Genomic DNA, 18,785 nt, shown 5'->3' with positions numbered 1-18,785 from the left:
GTTCTCTGAGTTTATCATTCGTTCCGTTTCACTACTTTTTGTATGAAAAATTAACAATTTCATCCCCCTTGTTCAATATTAACAGGTGAATGCTTAAACAAATAGTCTAACACTATATGAATTCTGCTTGTTGAAATTGTAGATTTCATTAAAATTTCAACAATTAAACAAGATTAAATTACCGACAAATTTCGATAGAGCTTTTAGGTATTCTGGACGGATTGAAAAATAAATAAAATTACTGAACTATAGACTTTTTATACAACGGTTTTCATAATTTCATATATCATATTTTAACAATAGAACTTTCAGTTCTATATAAACGTGAAATTTTTTATATGGGTATCTAACGTGTTCTTTATTGTGTAAATAATTTTTTGCCTTCTATTGCAATAATAACCTTTGGCTAATGTGAAAATGAAAATTCAGTTTTCAAAATATAACAAATGACGGTAAAAACCGAGAAAAATTTAACCTCCTTTCCGGACATTCAAAACCTGTATCAAAACAACCGGCAAAATACATCCTGTTATGCAACGTGACCTGTAGAATCCGTGAATAAGAAACTATTTTTCTCATCTTTCCATTCAAGAGGAGCGAATTGGCCCCCTTCACCATTGTTACAATTTTGCAGAAATGCAGAAGCAGTGTATCCAAATCTGAGTCTCCTAATTTACAGACAGAAAGAATTATCAAAACATTATATCGACAAGTGAATTGATTTGCTTCAGTCCAGGTAAAACAGAGTCACGATTTTCCTCAGGTTTTTCGCTTCTTGACAGGTTTCCATGAGTAGCTTGCTGTCATGGAAGGCAAAGCAAATCACTTGCTGTACTTGTGAAATGATGTCCATATTACACAACCTGCAATTTTATCAATACCCGAAAAAGTCAGGAGCATTCATACAGATTGCAGATGATACCTAATAACGAACTCTAGAGCGACTCATGCTGTATAACTTTCCGTCTTGCCCAGTTAAAATGCAGAACGAATCCATTGGCGAAGGCATAAAATATGCAAGTAGAATTGACAGCTGCATCTCGGAAGACTTCTTAAACACACTTGTGTATAAACCGCACATATGATCAGTTCAGGACATGGTTTAATTGGACGACTCGTAAATATATCAGCTTCAAGTTATTTATACTATACATATTTGGAGGAGGATGCATTAGAACAAACCTGCTGGCTTCAATCAGTGGTAAATGATCATTGTTAGGTTTCTCTATCACATTCTTCACCTGCAAACCCAGTACAAGTAATTAGTATTAGATTACATGCTGACCAGCTGGATATTCGTAATACAACTGAACTGGGATTTCCATAAACTTTTGCCTATGCTCGATATCGGTTTCCTTCAACACCATTGTATTGCTTTCATTAATTTTCATGCAATTTAAGTTCAAACAGAAGCACAATATTATATTAAGCATAACCATAGTCAAATTTCAAATAATATAATGATCTAATAGAGATCAATCTATTATAAGCCAACACATAAGACATCATATACACTGGCTACAGAGTCTCTCACTATATAAGCTTGTATCTGTTGGTTGCAAGGATGAATTAGATGAATAAATATAGCTACAGATACCAGAAGCATATGTTGATTCTTCGATGATTATGCGACTCACATATAGGGTTAAAAAAAATTGTGGTTACTGAACTATAGTTTTTTTACAGAATGGTTATCATAATTTCATTTGTTATATTTTGCTAATTGAACTTTCATTTTTACATTAGTGGAGGTTATTATAGCAATTCAGGCCAAAAATGTCTGTTGCCACATAAGCAATATTTGACCTGAATTGTTATAGTAAATTCTCATTAATGTAAAAATAAAAGTTCAGTAAACAGAATGTAACAAATTAAACGACAGTAGTTGTTCGGTAAAAGGCCTATAGTTCAGTAACCGCAAAAAATTCAACACCCTTCTCATTTATTATTACTTCAAAGTTGTTCAACCCAAACCTATAACAATTTTTAAAAATCATAAAAGACTGACATCCAACTCACTATGAGCATGCATGCAAATCCTTTAATGAAAAGGATCTCAAAAGTTGCAATACCGAATGCTCTATTAAAGACGCATACATAAACGATTTGACTGTTAGAGTTGCAGAATCCGACTTCCTTTCATAAAAAGTTAGAACCAGAATGAACATTGAAGTATATAAAAAATCAAACTCCAAAAATGCAGAAGTCGTAACAGACAGACTGGCAGAATATGACATTAATGGATGTTGTAATTAAACTTACTTTCGCCAGTAATTCCTGGCTCTCAGGTGGCTGTTTCATCAAACTCTGAGGCAAGATTACTGTAAGCAGCTCTGGTTTCTCTGCTCTTAAAGCACCTCTGATAACAGCTGCATTAGTCCCAGATGCACCTGATGTATAAATATGATTTTTCTGCAACCAAGTTTTATGTCGTAACTTCAGGAGTTGAGCAACCAAAAAGTGTCAGATATTTACAAGCTGAGAGTTAGTAGGGAACATCTTACAGTTATAACAAGGGCATAACTAAGAATCTCAATGAGTTCTTGATGCATGAATCCCATGTTCCGTGTCCCGAAAAAGCCAATATCTCTGGGGCCTTGCTGTTGAATGGCCAATAACTCCTATAAAATGAATGTCGATATTTAGAACTTCGTGCAAAACACACATTTCAAAGTCACTAGGAAGTAGGAAATAAGAAAAATGATAACGAGAAAGCAGTTCAAGTTGTGACTTAGAGTTTGAGAAATGCATCAGCCACATGGCATATATAAAACACGATCTTTTTTTGAGATTAAAACTTCCCAAGAGAGGTATAAACTAAAGAATATTATCATGAAAAAGAGGCGAACTAATAATCTGATTTGCAGGAACAAGTCCTACAAAAAAGGAATTATCTATCGTCTAAAAAATAATGCCGAGCAAATAGCCAAGAGTATTTAATTATTTTTATGAACAAGTGACTCTTAAGCAGTATCCATGACTAATTGAGGTTAAAAATTGCTATTCAGTTAAAGAAAAGAAGCTGAAATGATGGAGTGAATGCATTGACATCCAAAATACCGGATCAGGTCGGATATTCATTTTGTAATGAGAGTATGAGACAGTGAAGATAATATTACGATGGAAAGATTACATGCCTGTAGATAGTCAACATCAGGAGCAGGTTTATACTCTGTCATCACTGCTGTGCTTGATCCTTCTACAAGAGACTGGACTTGGGTTGGAATTTGCGTGCCAGTATCTTCATCAGAACCAAATCTGGAGACAAAATTCTCCTCTTCCGCCTTCCAACAATCCATATCTTGATCTCTTCTCATATATCCACAAAGCCACTATTGCCAGTACATGAAAACAGAGGACCTGGTAGTAAATCATTAGTGAAAACCAACTGAACAAGAAAGTGGTGATCAGAGCTCAAGCTCATATGACTTTCAAGCCATATTTGATGTTGTCTTAATAATGGTATTCTATTTTTTCAAAAATCATATTTTCTTACAGCTATCAAGCTTATGTAAAGCTAGAGTCTGCTTGATCACCCTCACTAGAAAAGAAAAATATGCTAATTAATTCAACTCTAGCAAATCGAGTTTCATCTATCAGATTCAGAGAGCAACAAATTTTCTTAAGACTGGAAGGTGCAATATAGAAATTGTAAGCAGTCCAGCATAATTTGACAAGTATTATTGTATCAATAAGTATGCAATTTAGAGAATAGTTTTTAATATAGTATGCGAAAAACTTCCAACATAACTTTGTTGGACAATTAAGAAATTCGAAACAATAATCCTTATTAAAAAATACAAATCCCTTGTTTGACTATGACTTGTTAAAATTTGAGCAAACATGTTTTGTTTGGTAAAACTCCTACACAAGTATAAACTGAGTCCCTCAACTGACTGGAACAAAGAGGGAATCCATCCCGACATTTATTATCCTGTTACATTGCAGTAAATTCCTCAGGTTAGCAATTAAGGTACCGCAAAGTTAATATGCCCTTCACTTGCTATACGACTTTATCTATTACTTTGCCTGCTGTAATTCAAAGCTTTTCACTTTCTTTCAAGTTTCAACAAGCAAACATAAACAACCAATACAAAGAACACCACAGGATACAAATCAACCAGATGAAATTTCAAAGAGAAACACCAAGGACATCAAGGTAAATGGGGACATAATTAAATTTAAGCTGACTCAACTAAATCGAATGATTTGAGCTAATTGTTCCAAAAAAAAAGAATCTTTACAACAATTACAGAGAAATACATACATGTTTCAGGATCTAAATACCAATCTCATTTTCTTTTACATGCCTACATCTTTGTATACTCCATCAGAAGAACCTTAAGAGTACAGTTCATAATTTACCTTAGGTTTGCAAACTTTTAAACTTAACCAACTCATACACATAGCATCTCCAACAATGCTTATAACAAGACATGGTCTTAACTCTTAAATCACACTATTGCATAAGCAGAAAAAAATCACTAAACCCCTCACACTCACAAACATAAAAACATAAATCCCTATTCATTTCACATATCAAACTAAACTTTGGAAAGTCAAGAGACTAAAACAAACATAACCCAACATTCAAAATCCAATCTTGAACCAATAAGTTATAACGCAAATGGCATAAGCGCTAGATTGTGGGTTCAATTACTCTCACAAGCGCTTCCCTAAGAATCCAATCTTGAACCCAAAACTCATAATAAATAATGGTTATTGGAATTCAAAGCTAGAAAATTTATGCAATTATGAATCTAAAACAACAAAACCATAAACACCCAAATGAAAACTCCATTACAAATTCCACAAACAAAAGCAAAAAAACGGGGGAAATACCGTGAGATTGGAGGGTGAAAGGCTCTGCTTTCTGGAAAAACATGAATGATTGAGAATTGGGTTCGCTGATTTAAGTGATTTAGAATGAAATTCAAAGGAAGAAGATGAAAAAAAAGAGGTGGTAGTGGTGGTGGTGGTTAATAGGAGCCTCATAGGAGCTAAGGGTGTGCACATCTCTTCTTACTGTAATAAATTTTAGTTAATGTTCAAAAAGCTAATATTCTTTCTGGGGAGCTGTCTTTTTTCTTTGTCTAAACCCTTTTTTCCTGCGAAAATCTGAAACAACAAAGACACAGAGCAAGTGATTCAGATATATTTATTAGTATTATTTTTTTATAAAAAATAATTTGAGAGACAAAAAGGTTTCTTTTGATAATGTATTATTTCTATGAAAAAAGTTAATTTTAGCCCTCTCAATTTGACAAAATATCAATTAAAAGTTCATGATTTTTTTAAAAAAATACCTGCAATTGGTTAATTTGGCATATCTTACCCTCTTTTGTTGAGGTGGTAAAAAACGACAAGAGCAATTGAACCTGAAGCGACAATAAGCTATTGAATCATTTGGAGGCGAAGGTAAAACAAGTTAAAAACCTAGTTTAAAAGTATTTTTATTTAAAACGCTTATTTAATGTCGCTTTAATTTTATAAATTTTAATAAATAGCCGATCTTTTTTTATTGATTCAAATATATCAACGAATGATATATCAATATAATTTATCATGAAATAATAATTAAAGTTAGATTGAAGACTTTTTAAGGATAAAGATGGAATCGGTATAACAGTTTATTTTTTGAAATATTAGTACATATTTTATTGTTACAGTTTGTCATATTAAAAATTAAATTCTTTTGTTTTTTTTTTTTTGGTCAAGGGTGTTGCTATTTTTATCATCAAACGCTTTAGTAGAATTTTTTGAAATATAAAAGATAAAAACTCCACCGAAAAATTGAACCAAATACTTTCATAATTTATCAGCAACTGCTAACAACTACCAGGTAAAAGAAACAGCTGAACAAACATGTCCTTATTTTATTGGCAAAACAATTTTAATGAGTTTAATTTTTGAACTTTTTTATAAATAATAGATTCGATTTAATAAAATTTAATGAATTAAAACAAAAATAGAAAACAGCTGACTGTAATTTTGAGCCATCACACAGGCCCTCCAAAGAGATACGCACAATTTGGACCGGCCACAATGTACCAATCTAAAGCTCGAATTAACCTCTAAACAATTAGGCAGTACGGAAACGGAAATGAAAAACGGAAAAGACATGAAATAAAAACGGGAAAACATAATTTTTTTAAAATGAAGGACATAAAACGTGGAGAATATGTGTAAATAATAAAAAATATAGGGATATATTTATAATATTAAAAATTATAAAATATTATACACATTAAATTTTATTTATACATTTAGCCAATTAATAAAATAAATTAAAAATAATTAAAATCAATAAAAATAAGAAGATAAGTCTTATTGTATATAAAATAAATAATAAAATTTGTGGATAATTAATTTAAAAAGATTATTAATGGAGAATTTTTTAGGTTTTTTAATATAATTTTTTATATTTACGGAAACGGCCTGAAATGTATTCCTACGAGTTCATGAACACGCTACTTATCGAAGTTTCCGTGCCTCTTTGCTGAACAGACATTTATGTCCTGAGCGGAACTCGAAATGATAAACATGAGTAGCACCGAAACAAATAGTTAGCTTATAAATCGTACTGATAATCAGCAGCAGTTCAACAACAAAACAAGAAAATTTAGCAGTTAGTAATTTGTTTGGTCTATTCTAAGCTCATCAGCACCAATGTCTATGATTCTGTCTCTGCTCTTCATTTCTTTATCTCTTCTTATTACCATACTCTTCAAGTTCGCCACATCCGATGGTAATTCATGTTCTGTAATACTTTCATTTTTGCTTCTTTCAATTAGCTTTGTCACTGTGTTTTCTATCTTAATTTTTCATTTTCTTAAATTGAAGGAGACTTCACATTGATGTCCAAGAAGCACGTAAAACGGGAACAAATTGAGGATAAGGTAAATCTGATTTTCAATTATGTAAATTGAAGGGGACTTCATATTAATTTTTCTACTTTGTTTTCTTAGGTTTTTTGGATTACTGGAGCTAGCCGTGGAATAGGTAAGCTTGGTGTTAGGCTTTGATTGTGTGCTCCCAATTATTTACAAGCTTGTGGGAGTAGTCGAACCCACGACCTAGCAGATAGCACTTATACCACTTGAGCTAGTTGTTTTCGATTCTTATGTCTGAAAACTAGAATTTGGGTTACATGGAGTGAGTTTTTATTTCTATTTAATGTTATTTTCTGATTGATGCTTATTTTCAGGTGAAATTCTTGCTAAGCAATTGGCAAGTTTAGGTGCCAAGCTCATTCTCTCTGCTCGGAATGAGGCTGAGTTGGAACGGGTTAAGAGCCAACTGCAAGGTCTTGTCCATTCATCTTAAGTAGAATCAAGTCTTCGTTTCTTTTTTGGTTGTTAACTGTTTTGTTGACAAGTGGTTGATACACACGCAGGTAAATATGCACCTGGTGATGTGAAGATTCTACCTTTAGATTTGGCATCTGGTGAAGATTCACTTAGAGAGGCTGTGGAGAAAGCTGAGTCCTTTTTCTCTGAAGCTGGTGTTGATTATATGATCCATAATGCAGCATATGAACGTCCTGTAAGTAGATAGTTCTATTTTGGGTGATGATATCTCTACATTCAGGCGATATTATTTGACCCTTAGAAAGGAAAATTTTATTTATGGGTTGGCAAGAATAAAAGACATGGTATTTGTTGACCTCTTGAAATGAGGTTCTCCATGGATTTTTAGCTTTAAAAATTGAATGCACAGTGGTTACCATCACAATTACACATGCTGTCTGTTTGATTCATAAGTGTGATAACTTTGGTAATTCACATACTGTAGAGTTTGGTTTGGAGTTGCACTTTTAGCCAAGAATGACTCTTTGTTGACTCATCTTTTGTCCTTTTGGCAGAAAGCAACAGCGTTGGACGTAACTGAGGAAAGTCTTAAGGTATGATTTAGATAGAATTTTTAGGCATTTGATTGTTAAATCTAGTCCACTTTTTTCCAGTTAAGATTTTATTCCACAGTCAGTTACCTATGCACGGCCTGCCTAAGTCACTTTCGATAAAAGTAAATATGGAAGGATTGCCAGTGGGCTATTCTGTCCTCTTTATTTGCAGTTTTTTTTTTCAATTCTTCTAATGGGAATTCTGATTTTGAAATAGGCAACATTCGACATCAATGTTCTAGGGACATTGTCTCTTACTCGGCTACTAGCACCCTTTATGCTGAAACGAGGCAGAGGCCATTTTGTGGTGGTATGTGGAGATTAACAGTTACAATTACCAGTATTTATTTTGGAATACACAAAAACTTTGTGCTGCTGGCATGTAATTTACGGACACATTATCAATGGACCATAAGAAAATTTATGGCACGCATCAATCTTACATTTAAAAAAGTCGAACCGTAGAATTAGATTTGCTACTACTATTGTCATTCACATGAGGCTGGTTATACTTCATGTACAGATGAGCAGTGCTGCAGGAAAGGTACCTACTCCTGGTCAGGCTGTATACTCTGCTTCGAAATTTGCTCTGAACGGATACTTTCAATCCTTGCGTTCTGAGGTAGGTGCATAATATTAATCTTCACAAATGTTATATTATCAGTTCTTGATATCGAAGCTATGTGCTACTCCCTTAATCTCTGTTTGAGGCGTGCTTTGGATGGTTGGGTGTTTCTGGTTTGCGTAGAAAATTGTATATATCAAATAAAATATATGCAAAGTGCCAACAAGTATATGATACAGATTGAACTTTACTGCGTGCTAATTCTTCACAAAGATGCAACTGATTCTTATTTTTTATTTTAAAACCTTCCAAAATGAAAGGCTATTATTAATAGACAATCAATAGCACCAAGAAAGTCAAGTCACTGATTCATAATTTATCAAATTTTACTTTTTTATGATTTTTGATTGTGTTATTTTTGTCTAATTCCTCTGTCCTTAATTTTGCTATTGCAGCTCTACCAAAAAGGGATTAAGGTGACCATTGTCTGTCCTGGGCCAATAGAAACATCAAATGGTTATGGAGTGGGAAGCTCAGAAAGGAAGGGTTCTGAGGTAAGGTTCTTTATGCAAATATGTCATTGAAACCGGCTTTTGCATGTCCAAAATTTTGTTTGAAATGTTGCACAACAATGGAAAATGAGGCATATTGTTGATCTCTTTCACTCTGATATATATAGCATATTTTATTTAGCTTCACATTGTTCAGTTCTATTTGAAAACTTTTTTTTCCGCATCCTGATTTGAACTGAATGTTATTACTTTGGTAGAAGCGCGTGTCTTCAGAAAGGTGTGCGGAACTGACAATTATTGCTGCAAGCCATGGCTTAAAGGAAGCTTGGATATCAAACCAGGTAATTCCTTGTACATTAACTGTTTCTTTTGCTTTACCTTTTGATTCTTATGTCTACTTGCATTATCTCATAGAGGAATATGCTCTTACACAGTCACAATCCATGCATAAATATAATTTTTTAATAAAGATTTAAGTTCAACAGATTATAATATCTGATATTTCTTTCAGCCTGTGCTAGCTGTTATGTATGTAGTGCAATACATGCCGACCATTGGCTACTGGCTCATGGACAAGGTATCTTCAGACCTAAAAACAATGTGTTCTTTTCGATATATTATGGGCAATTTGGACATTTTCGAATTGGAGCTCCGATCTTGCATGGAAACTTTTTGAAAAACTATATTCATAACCTATTCTTTAACGTTGTTTCGCCGTTTTCTGTTACGGACGTTTTCCTTTTGGCGTCTCCGTTTCCATGCTATATTAGGAACATCTATTGTTTTGAGTGCAATTTTATGCTAGCTTTTTTTTTTTGAAAATATAAAAATCAATTGCCCGTGTTACTACCTCTGCTTAGTTAGAGTTATTATTCAAACAAATTAAGTGAAATTTATGATGGACCGACTTAGATTGGGGGAAAGAGAGTTGAAGTTGCGGAAAAGAAAGGAGACACATACTCATGGAACTTATTATTTGGAAAGAAGAAAGCAACCTGATAGAAGCTTTGTTGTTCATCAAGTAGTACATGTCCACAGATGCAATCCTGCATATAGCACAGAACAGAAGCTCTTGTTCCTTAACCCGAGTAGGTAATTCAATTACTTAAGTTGTCGGTATATTAGAAAAGCTTATCACGTTGAATAACATGAAATGTTTCTTCAGAACAGGTATGTACAATAAAGCCAGTAATGATATTTGATTTTTGCATCTATATATAGCAGTTTATATCCATCTTAACTTGTAAATTGACAAATATTATTATATTAAAACTGGTGAAAGTAATTAAAAGCCGGAAGTAGCTAGAGTTTTTATGACTTATGAGAAGCAAGGAGCTAGAAGATATGGATCAACATGCATGCTGTAAGTCAGATATAGAAAATATGGGCCAACATGCATCCTGAAGTAGGCCAGTGTTTTATTGTAAAATCCATCTAGAAATTCGCAAAAGTCATTCATTTATTTATAGACGAATACATTTGTTTAAATGGACAACTAAAAACGGGGAGAGTAATATTTATTATTTCTTCAGAAACTGGAAGAAATCGCTGAGATTCGTCGGCTGATACTCAATAAATAATGGTATCAGTCACACCTGTATTACTCATGCCATATAATTTTTTATGAACAAATCAAAATGGGGATAACTTGATATTGTATGGAATCTATATGCACGTTGGCAATGAATGATATGAGGTGTCAAGATTTCATAATTCCAATCAAAAAACTTCAAATCAAATAATTATGCATTGCTAGCTGCTATAAATATCCAATGAGCTCGAGCTCCAATGTACCAAATCTCCTCTTTCTTCTCTAAACATTGATTCTCATAAATTTTCTCTATCTTCCATGGCATTCCATTTGCTAACTGAGACCAATGGTCGCATCCCCAGCAGCCTCATATCAGATGTTATTTCCAGGGTGAAATGCCAGTATCAAGTTGTTACGCATCAAACAGATTCGATGAACAATTTTATTAGATCGATTTCTGATAATCAGCAAGAGGCTGAACCTTTTTACGTTCTTGATCTCGGAGTTGCTGTGAGACTCCTGGATAAATGGAACCAATACCTACCAACTGTCAAGCCTTTTTATGCTGTTAAGTGCAATCCTGATCCTGCATTGCTTTTTCTTCTTGCAAGCCTCGGCACGAACTTTGATTGTGCCAGTCGAGCTGAGATCGAAATCGTTCTTGGGCTCGGTGTCAATCCTAACAGAATTATTTATGCCAATCCGTGCAAGATGGTGTCTCATATCAAGTATGCAGCCAGTGTTGGAGTGAATCTAACGACTTTCGACTCCAAGGACGAGATTGATAAGATCAAAAAATGGCACCCGAAATGCGAATTGCTGGTTCGTATCAAAGTTGATGACGAGAGTTCATGGCGTTCAATGGGTAATAAATTTGGCGCCTCCCTTGATGAGGTGGTTCCGCTGCTGCAACATGCTTACCAAGCAGGTCTGAAAGTGACCGGAGTCTCGTTCCATGTTGGAACAAAAGCATCAGAGGCGAAAGTCTACCGCGATGCGATTTCTGCAGCAAGGTATGTGTTTGATGCAGCTTCTGAACTAGAAATGCCTGAGATGCATATTCTTAACATTGGTGGAGGGTTCAAAGACAGTCCATTATTCGACGAGATAGGAAGAACCGTTAATGATTCCGTCCAGGAATATTTTCCGAATCAATCATCATCGCTGAAAGTGATTGCTGAACCTGGAAGATTCTTTGCAGAAACTGCATTTACAATGGTAACTAACGTTATTGGGAAAAGAGCAAGAGGGCGGCAAATTGAGTACTGGATCGATGATGGGACTCTCGGATCGTTTAATCTAGGAGCGTACGATCATTCCTCTATGATGTTCAAGCCATTACTGAGAAATGAAGATGGTGAAGCTCAACTATCAACTATCTTTGGACCGACCTGCAATTCGTTAGACATCGTGGCGAGTGAGTGTAAATTGCCTGAGCTGAAAGTTGGTGATGTGATTGTGTTCTATAATATGGGTGCATACACAACATCTGCTGCAAGTAAGTTCAATGGGTTTAACAGATTTGAAATGCCCACTTACCTTGTATATTCAACTCCAGATTGAAGTATAGAAAGTGTGTGCGCATTTACTTTTGAAACTTGGTAGATTTAATAATAAAATGCAACAATTCTCATGGATCTATCCGAGCTCGAGTGAATGCACACAATAGTTTAAGTGTGTTTTTTTTATAGTTGGGACTCATGCAGGACATTTTATGTATAAATTAAATAAAAAGCATCCTAAAGATTTATTGGGATGATTTTCACATTAAATATTTGGAATTTTTTTATGTGTGAGACATAAGTTTTTGTTCCTAACTAGAATAATACATGAATTATATTATTATGATAATAAATCATATTTCATTTCTAAATATCTTCTTTTGTTTAAATGGACTAACATACAACATTCACTTAGATGTTTATGCGCACTCATGTGACCTTCATGTCTCGTATTTTTTTTTTGATAATTGGGGAGGAACGATTGTGAAAGGATTTGAATACACAACCTAACAATTTGCCGCTAGCGCTTATACCGTTTGATTTATATCACATTGGTGTTCATGTTTGGTCTTGCACAACACCACGTGAAATGCTATTGCAGATTTTTGGTTTAAAAATTACATAATGTGATTTTTACAATTTTTTCGAAATTGTGTGAAAGAAAACTAGAAAAGTAAGTTTAGGAATTAAATGAACTCTATTTTCAATAATTTAATCTTTTGACCAAATCATCAAACATATTTAACTGATAAAAGAGAATGTTAGTGAATTTAAGGTTTAAAATCACCCAAAGTCCTTGACTTTTGACCTTTTCATCACTACCGTCTCTAAATTTCAATTTTGGTCAAGAAATTTCCTAATCTTTGATTTCAAAATCATCACTGTCCTTCCGTCCATTTTTTTCCTAACGCTGTTAACATGGGTTGACGTAACATTTTAAAAAATAAAATAAAAATTAAATATACTCCAACTCATTTGCCATGTCAACAAAACACTAGAAAGTTTTTAAATGCCTAAAATACCCCTAAAAACTTTAAAATTGAATTTAATAATCTAAAATAAAAAATTATTTAACCCAATCAAAACCAACCAAACCCATCTAGCTACTTCATCCCATGAGAAGACGACTTTCTCAGGGAAAACCCATCTGGGTTTTCTCCTTTGTCTTCTCAAGGAAAAGCCAGATAAGACAAAGGGAAAACGGATTTTCCAGACCTGAGAAGACGATTCGCTTTCTCTGGGGAACTCGTATGGGCTCATCTTCTCATCAAACGAGCCCACTCAGACGAGGAGGTACTCCGGCCAACCAGAGCAACGGCTAGAAGTTGAATTTTTTAAAAAAAATAGGTCTTTTTTAGAGGTAAGGGTATTTTGGGCATTTTAAAATTTTAGGGTGTTTTGCTGACGTGGTAGATGACGTGGAGTGTATTTAATTTTCATTTTTATTTTTTTAAATGCTACATTAGCCAATGTTAATGGCGCCAGAAAAAATGGACGAAAAGATGGTGATTTTGAAATCGAAATTTATGGGGTTCATAAACCAAAATTAAATTTTAGGGACGGTGCTGAAGGAAGGGTCAAAAGTCAGGAACCTTAGGTGATTTTAAGCTTTAATTTAGACAAACGCTAGGGGAAAATTTTATAATTTTAAAACGTGAATGGCTACTTAGTTAATTAAGTCTCATCTCAAGTTTTTGTTTTAGTAACTATCCTCTTTTTAAATAGGCCAAACCTTCAAAAAAATATCAAATTTTTGTGATTTTTGTCGGTTATGAACAAACCTTTCAAAATTTGCAAATATAACCCGTTCTGGCAAATTATGTTTCTTTTATAACCAAATTCGAATCAAACCGATATTCCTTCCAACATGACAACCATGTACGTAAAATTTAATCATAATAAGATATCAAACATTTGCTTGTTGTGTCATAAAAAAATATTTAATTAAAATAAAAAATCAAACCGATTTAAAAATGGATATAAAAGAAACATAATTTGCCAAAACGGGTTATATTTGCAAATTTTGAAAGATTTGGTCATAAACTGATAAAAATCGCAAAAGTTTGTTATTTTTTGAGGGTTTGGCCTTTTAGATGATGTATTTAAATCATTACAAATAAAAATGTCTGCATTAGTTGTAAATAATTCTAAAAAGGGGCTTTTTAAAAATATCATATTTTGCAAAATAATTTAAAAAATACATTGCTAACTTTTTTTATTTGAAAACAACACTTTTTAACTCATTAAAATTAGAGAAAACAATAAAAGTATCGCAAAATTGCTTATATTTTCACACTGTACATGACACTTTGAAAAAAAAATTATCTACACCATTTTTTAAAATCTTTTTTCATTAACACCACAAATGCTGACGCCAATGTTTGACGCTAATGCCTACTGGTGCACCAAATGCAATGATCCGCGCGTGATGCGCAGGTCAGACCTGTTACATTATTGTTTTTCTTTTTTTAATAAAACAGAAACTTGTATTATATACTAACATAGGAACTGAATCTTGTATAATCCTTTATAATATATTTATTTATATGTTAAATTTTAAATTTTAAAATATCAATATTTATCTAAATTTTAAAATATAAATATATTAAATTTTAAAAATATAAAAATAATACAATTTTAAAAAATTAATTTTATGAATTATGAATATATAAAATTATCAGTTAGAAACAAAACAAGAAAATTTATCAGTTAGCAAAGCTTGTTGCCGAAATTAATTTATAGAGAGCTCATTAGCGCCAATGTCTATAATTCAGTCTCTGCTCGTCATTTCTTTATCTCTTCGAATGGCCATACTCTTCAAGTTTTGTTACTTCCGATGGTAACTCATATTTTTTTATTAATTACATATAAATTACTATTTTTATAAAAAAAATTAAAAATAATATAACGTAATTGTTTCTTTTCAAAAATAACCGTACATATTTTTAAATAAAATTTTACTGACTTAAACATTTGACGAGTTTGACACGTGTCAATAAAACATCACTAAAAATTGTCGATGTTAAAAAAAAATAAAAGATGATCCCCTGGTCGTATTATCCTTGAGATTCCGCGTAAAGAGGTTGATTTTATATGTAATTAACCTTCTATCCTTCTTTCTTGCTTCTTTCAATTAGACTATGCGGTTCACATTCCCAGGGGAAAGGAAGGGAATATGAGGGGAATAGAAATTATTTTTGTTTGGATAAAAAAGTTAGCCGGATGGGAAAGAGAATACACGGTGAGTTGTTCCCTTTCATTCTCCTTATATGAGTAGACATCTATTCCACCCCAATTTGGGGTGTAACGAAGTTCAACTTCTATTTGAAAAGTGACTTTTTTGATAAAAGTATTTTTTATCCCTACTAATTCTGCTTATTAATGCCCTAATTAAACAATGGGGAATTAAGGTATTTCTTTCAGTATATTTTTGAAATTATAATTATTATAGTAAATTTAAATTTATATAGTAATTGAGATCAATATTATGTTCTTAAATTTTGTTGTCTTCTGCTCTGCAGTATATAGGGTATCCAATTCTTTATTTTATTTGTATAGAGTAGGAATTTCTAGTGTTTAATGACAGTGAACCAAAAATAACAAAATTTAAAGGACATTTAATGAATCAAAAGTTGATGAAAAATAGTGTTTTAATTCATCTAAATTTAATCTTTCCAACAAAAATTTCACACAGCAGTTTTTCTTATTTGTTAATTTCCAATGTAAAATTTGTATTTCCTTAGCTAATGGGTTTTCCATGTCCGTGAGAAAAAAGAAAAAATTATGATTATCGTTTTAACTTTGCAAAAATTCCCAGTTATTTATAAATAGAATTAAAAAAAAAATTATTCTAAATCTAAATAATTATATTTTAATACAATAATATTTTATTTTAACTTAATATATTTTATTTTCTTTTTTTAGCAAACAAATACTCATTTACATAAGACTTGGCGTGATTATATATCATATTCTTGGCACTTTCCCTTTAGAGCATCTTAAATGGAATTAATTTTATTTAATATTTTACTTTATTACTTTTAAGAGCATATTTAAATAAATAAAGAGTTTTTAATAATAAATAGTGAAAATTAATTTTATTTAACATTTTTTAAATTTAATGATTATAATTTATAATTTTAAAATAAATAATTGAAAAAGTCATAAGAAAAAAGATTTTATTATATTTAAATAAAAAATTATTTCTAGTGTTTAAATAAAACTTCATTGACGCATCGTTTTATATTATATTATTATATTAAAAAAAATTATCTCATTAAAGACTCCATAATAGATGCTCTTAAAGGGTAAAGTTTATATATTTGGCAATATCTTTAATTTTAGATGGAATATGGAGTTATTCAACACCGAAGACAGGTACATCAAAACATATGCTTAGTTAATTTGATTAATTCGTTGTGTTATAACTAATATAAAAAAGAAAATTCATATTTTATAAATATGGTATAGATATCAGGATAGCATAATAGAATGTTTCAATACGAGAATTGGTATTTATGGCAATAACGCATATATAATGGCTTTTTCTATGGTTACTTTGTTGTATTTACTTTATTTATTTTTCTATTGGAAGAAAATTAGTAAAATTCATCCAATAGTCATAAATAAATAAATTAAAATACATTGTACGAACAAAGTAACCATAGATTTATATTTAATGGCTAATTTTATTTCATTTGGTTAATATTTGGCTTATTTAATTATGGCAAAGTTATCGAAATTTTAGACACCTATGAAAAAGTTGTTACTATAGTATCATCTCATCTTTAAAGAAACAATCACATTTTTTCTTTATTGATGCAGGGATTTGAAGTGACAATTAGTTTCAGTTTAATTTTTCGGTCACTTTATATATATCTATATATTTGGGTGGCTCATCTTGTAGTCAAAAAGCCCTATTGGATGACTGTTCTACAGTATCATCATTTGATTTTGATATCACTCTCTCATTGTGATGAGGAGTTGTTATCTCTGTATATAAATATTTTCACTTCATTTATTGAAGTATAGCCTATGTCAAAAAAAAAAAAAAAAATTCTGCTTATAAATAAACGTATTTGACACTATGGTCTCATTAATTTTATATTAAATTTTTCAATCCTAATATTATCGTGCATCAGATTGTTCATTTTCCCTTGAGGTTAGTATTTTTTGCTTAACTTTAATTACAGTTTATTAGTATATGAATTATAGTTTCTTCTTTGATTAATGAACTTATGGTTGTGGGGCTTTTATGGTGAGCATATTAAATATACCAGCATAAATAATATACAAAGCTTACATATATTGCTTTTTACCGAATTATAATTAGTTATCCTCTTTTATTTTTTTTGTACTTTTATATTGAATATATGCTTAAAATATATATAAATTATGGAGCCCTAAAATCTCTTCTATTATGATATATGTATTATTTTAAAGGCCTAATCACTCAAAAACCCCTCACCTTTAAACTTTTTTTTAATTCCACCCCGACGTTGAAAATTTGTCAATTTTACCCACTTTTGAATTTTCCGTTTTCAATTGTACCCCAATATTTTAATTTTTGTTAATTATTTTACCTAAATGATGAAATCATTCAATTAATTAAGTCTAAACATAAAATTAAATTCTTTTTTATTCAAAAAAGTACAAATAAGTCCTTTATTTTTAAAAACTAACTAAAAACCATAATCAAATTAACACTAATTTAAATTCTTAATTAATTTAACTAAATTTAAATAAATTTTAAAAATATACAATTAATATATGCGAGACATGTAGAATGTTTTAAACAAATTTTCAAACGCAAAAGACGTTAATTTAATTTTTCAGGGTACAATTGAAACACAAAAATGCAAAATAGGGTAAAATTGACAAATTTTCAACGTCAGGGTATGATTGAAAAGGGGCTAAAAGGTCGGGTTTTTTTTAAGACATTAGGCCTATTTTAAATTTACAGTAGCTTGTTTTTATTATTGTAGTATTAATTAATCACATTTTTATTTATAATTCAATGCAATTTCATATTTTAAGATAGTTAATTTGTTTTAAGTATTTTAATTTGCATAAACCTCTTTAGTGATGATATCAACTCACTAACTTTTAATATTAAATTTTTTGGCAGTAATAATTTTTTATTTTAATTTGTGTTAAATGAAATTTTCTTATAATATATTCTTTATGTGAATCTGTGTTTATACTTCTATATTTTGTATAAATTATATAATTAACTATAACATTTTTTATATGCTAGATGAGTGGTCACAATGATAAAAACGAAAATAACACACATATGTTGCAACGTTTTTATCAAATGGCACTTGTACAAGTCGCTTGTCTTATAGTTTATTGGAATGTTCTATGAAGAAGAACTAATAAAAATAAGCTTACTCGAGATATAATAGAAGAAAGAGAACAAATAAGACAAGAACTTTTGGGTGAACTTATTGATAGTGGCAAATGTCGTGATATAACTCGCATGAATGCTCCTGCATATTTAAAATTATGCGACTTACTAGTTACAAAAGGCGGGCTTAAACCTACACGATTTGCTAGTATAGAAGAACAAGTAGCAAAATCTCTTTATATTCTTGGACATGTTGTCAAAAATCGGGAAATATCATTCTTTTTTCGAAGATCGGGAGAAACAGTGAGTCGTCATCTTCACAGTGTTCTAATTTCTCTTCTTGGGTTAGAAGATTTGTATCTTAAGCAACCCGATGGATCAGAAATCTCTCCTCAAATTCTCAATAATGATAGATTTTATCCA

At 31.4% G+C, this 18,785-nt stretch overlaps 3 protein-coding genes across 3 annotated transcripts; 2 read left to right on the top strand and 1 right to left on the bottom strand.

Moving 5' to 3' along the window:
* Positions 1–559: 559 nt before the first annotated feature.
* On the bottom strand, positions 560–5,144 carry LOC126656584 (uncharacterized). Its single transcript, XM_050351180.2, has 6 exons — positions 4,843–5,144; positions 3,138–3,332; positions 2,505–2,621; positions 2,263–2,412; positions 1,183–1,241; positions 560–863 (listed from the first exon to the last, which is right to left on the bottom strand). Exons 1-6 carry the CDS (start codon positions 5,014–5,016, stop codon positions 728–730), a joined length of 831 nt encoding a protein of 276 aa, XP_050207137.1. The 5' UTR covers positions 5,017–5,144; the 3' UTR covers positions 560–727.
* Positions 5,145–6,530: 1,386 nt separating this feature from the next.
* Positions 6,531–10,194, top strand: LOC126655772 (uncharacterized). The gene is made up of 12 exons (XM_050350072.2): positions 6,531–6,748; positions 6,844–6,899; positions 6,969–7,002; positions 7,208–7,306; positions 7,397–7,545; positions 7,865–7,903; positions 8,121–8,213; positions 8,427–8,525; positions 8,924–9,022; positions 9,238–9,321; positions 9,492–9,557; positions 9,893–10,194. The coding sequence occupies exons 1-12, from the start codon at positions 6,670–6,672 to the stop codon at positions 9,977–9,979; spliced, it is 984 nt and encodes a 327-aa protein (XP_050206029.1). The 5' UTR covers positions 6,531–6,669; the 3' UTR covers positions 9,980–10,194.
* Positions 10,195–10,323: 129 nt separating this feature from the next.
* On the top strand, positions 10,324–12,108 carry LOC126655771 (ornithine decarboxylase-like). Its single transcript, XM_050350069.2, has one exon. The coding sequence runs from the start codon at positions 10,830–10,832 to the stop codon at positions 12,072–12,074; it is 1,245 nt and encodes a 414-aa protein (XP_050206026.2). The 5' UTR covers positions 10,324–10,829; the 3' UTR covers positions 12,075–12,108.
* Positions 12,109–18,785: the final 6,677 nt, after the last annotated feature.

This window comes from Mercurialis annua, linkage group LG7 (genome assembly GCF_937616625.2).
Source record: "Mercurialis annua linkage group LG7, ddMerAnnu1.2, whole genome shotgun sequence".
NCBI lineage: Eukaryota > Viridiplantae > Streptophyta > Magnoliopsida > Malpighiales > Euphorbiaceae > Mercurialis > Mercurialis annua.
The sequence above is the reverse complement of the archived record's forward strand: the minus strand, read 5'-3'. Positions and strand labels throughout refer to the sequence as shown.

Excerpts from the sequence above, each read along its gene's own strand:
- LOC126655772 (XM_050350072.2), top strand. The coding sequence starts at position 6,670 with ATGTCTATGATTCTGTCTCTGCTCTTCATTTCTTTATCTCTTCTTATT. Across the intron at positions 7,003-7,207 it reads TGGAGCTAGCCGTGGAATAG|GTGAAATTCTTGCTAAGCAA; the intron begins GTAAGCTTGGTG and ends GCTTATTTTCAG. Across the intron at positions 9,023-9,237 it reads CAGAAAGGAAGGGTTCTGAG|AAGCGCGTGTCTTCAGAAAG; the intron begins GTAAGGTTCTTT and ends TTACTTTGGTAG.
- LOC126655771 (XM_050350069.2), top strand. The coding sequence starts at position 10,830 with ATGGCATTCCATTTGCTAACTGAGACCAATGGTCGCATCCCCAGCAGC.
- LOC126656584 (XM_050351180.2), bottom strand. The coding sequence starts at position 5,016 with ATGTGCACACCCTTAGCTCCTATGAGGCTCCTATTAACCACCACCACC. Across the intron at positions 3,333-4,842 it reads TTTCACCCTCCAATCTCACG|TGGCTTTGTGGATATATGAG; the intron begins GTATTTCCCCCG and ends TACTGGCAATAG. Across the intron at positions 2,622-3,137 it reads CTGATGTTGACTATCTACAG|GAGTTATTGGCCATTCAACA; the intron begins GCATGTAATCTT and ends TTCATTTTATAG.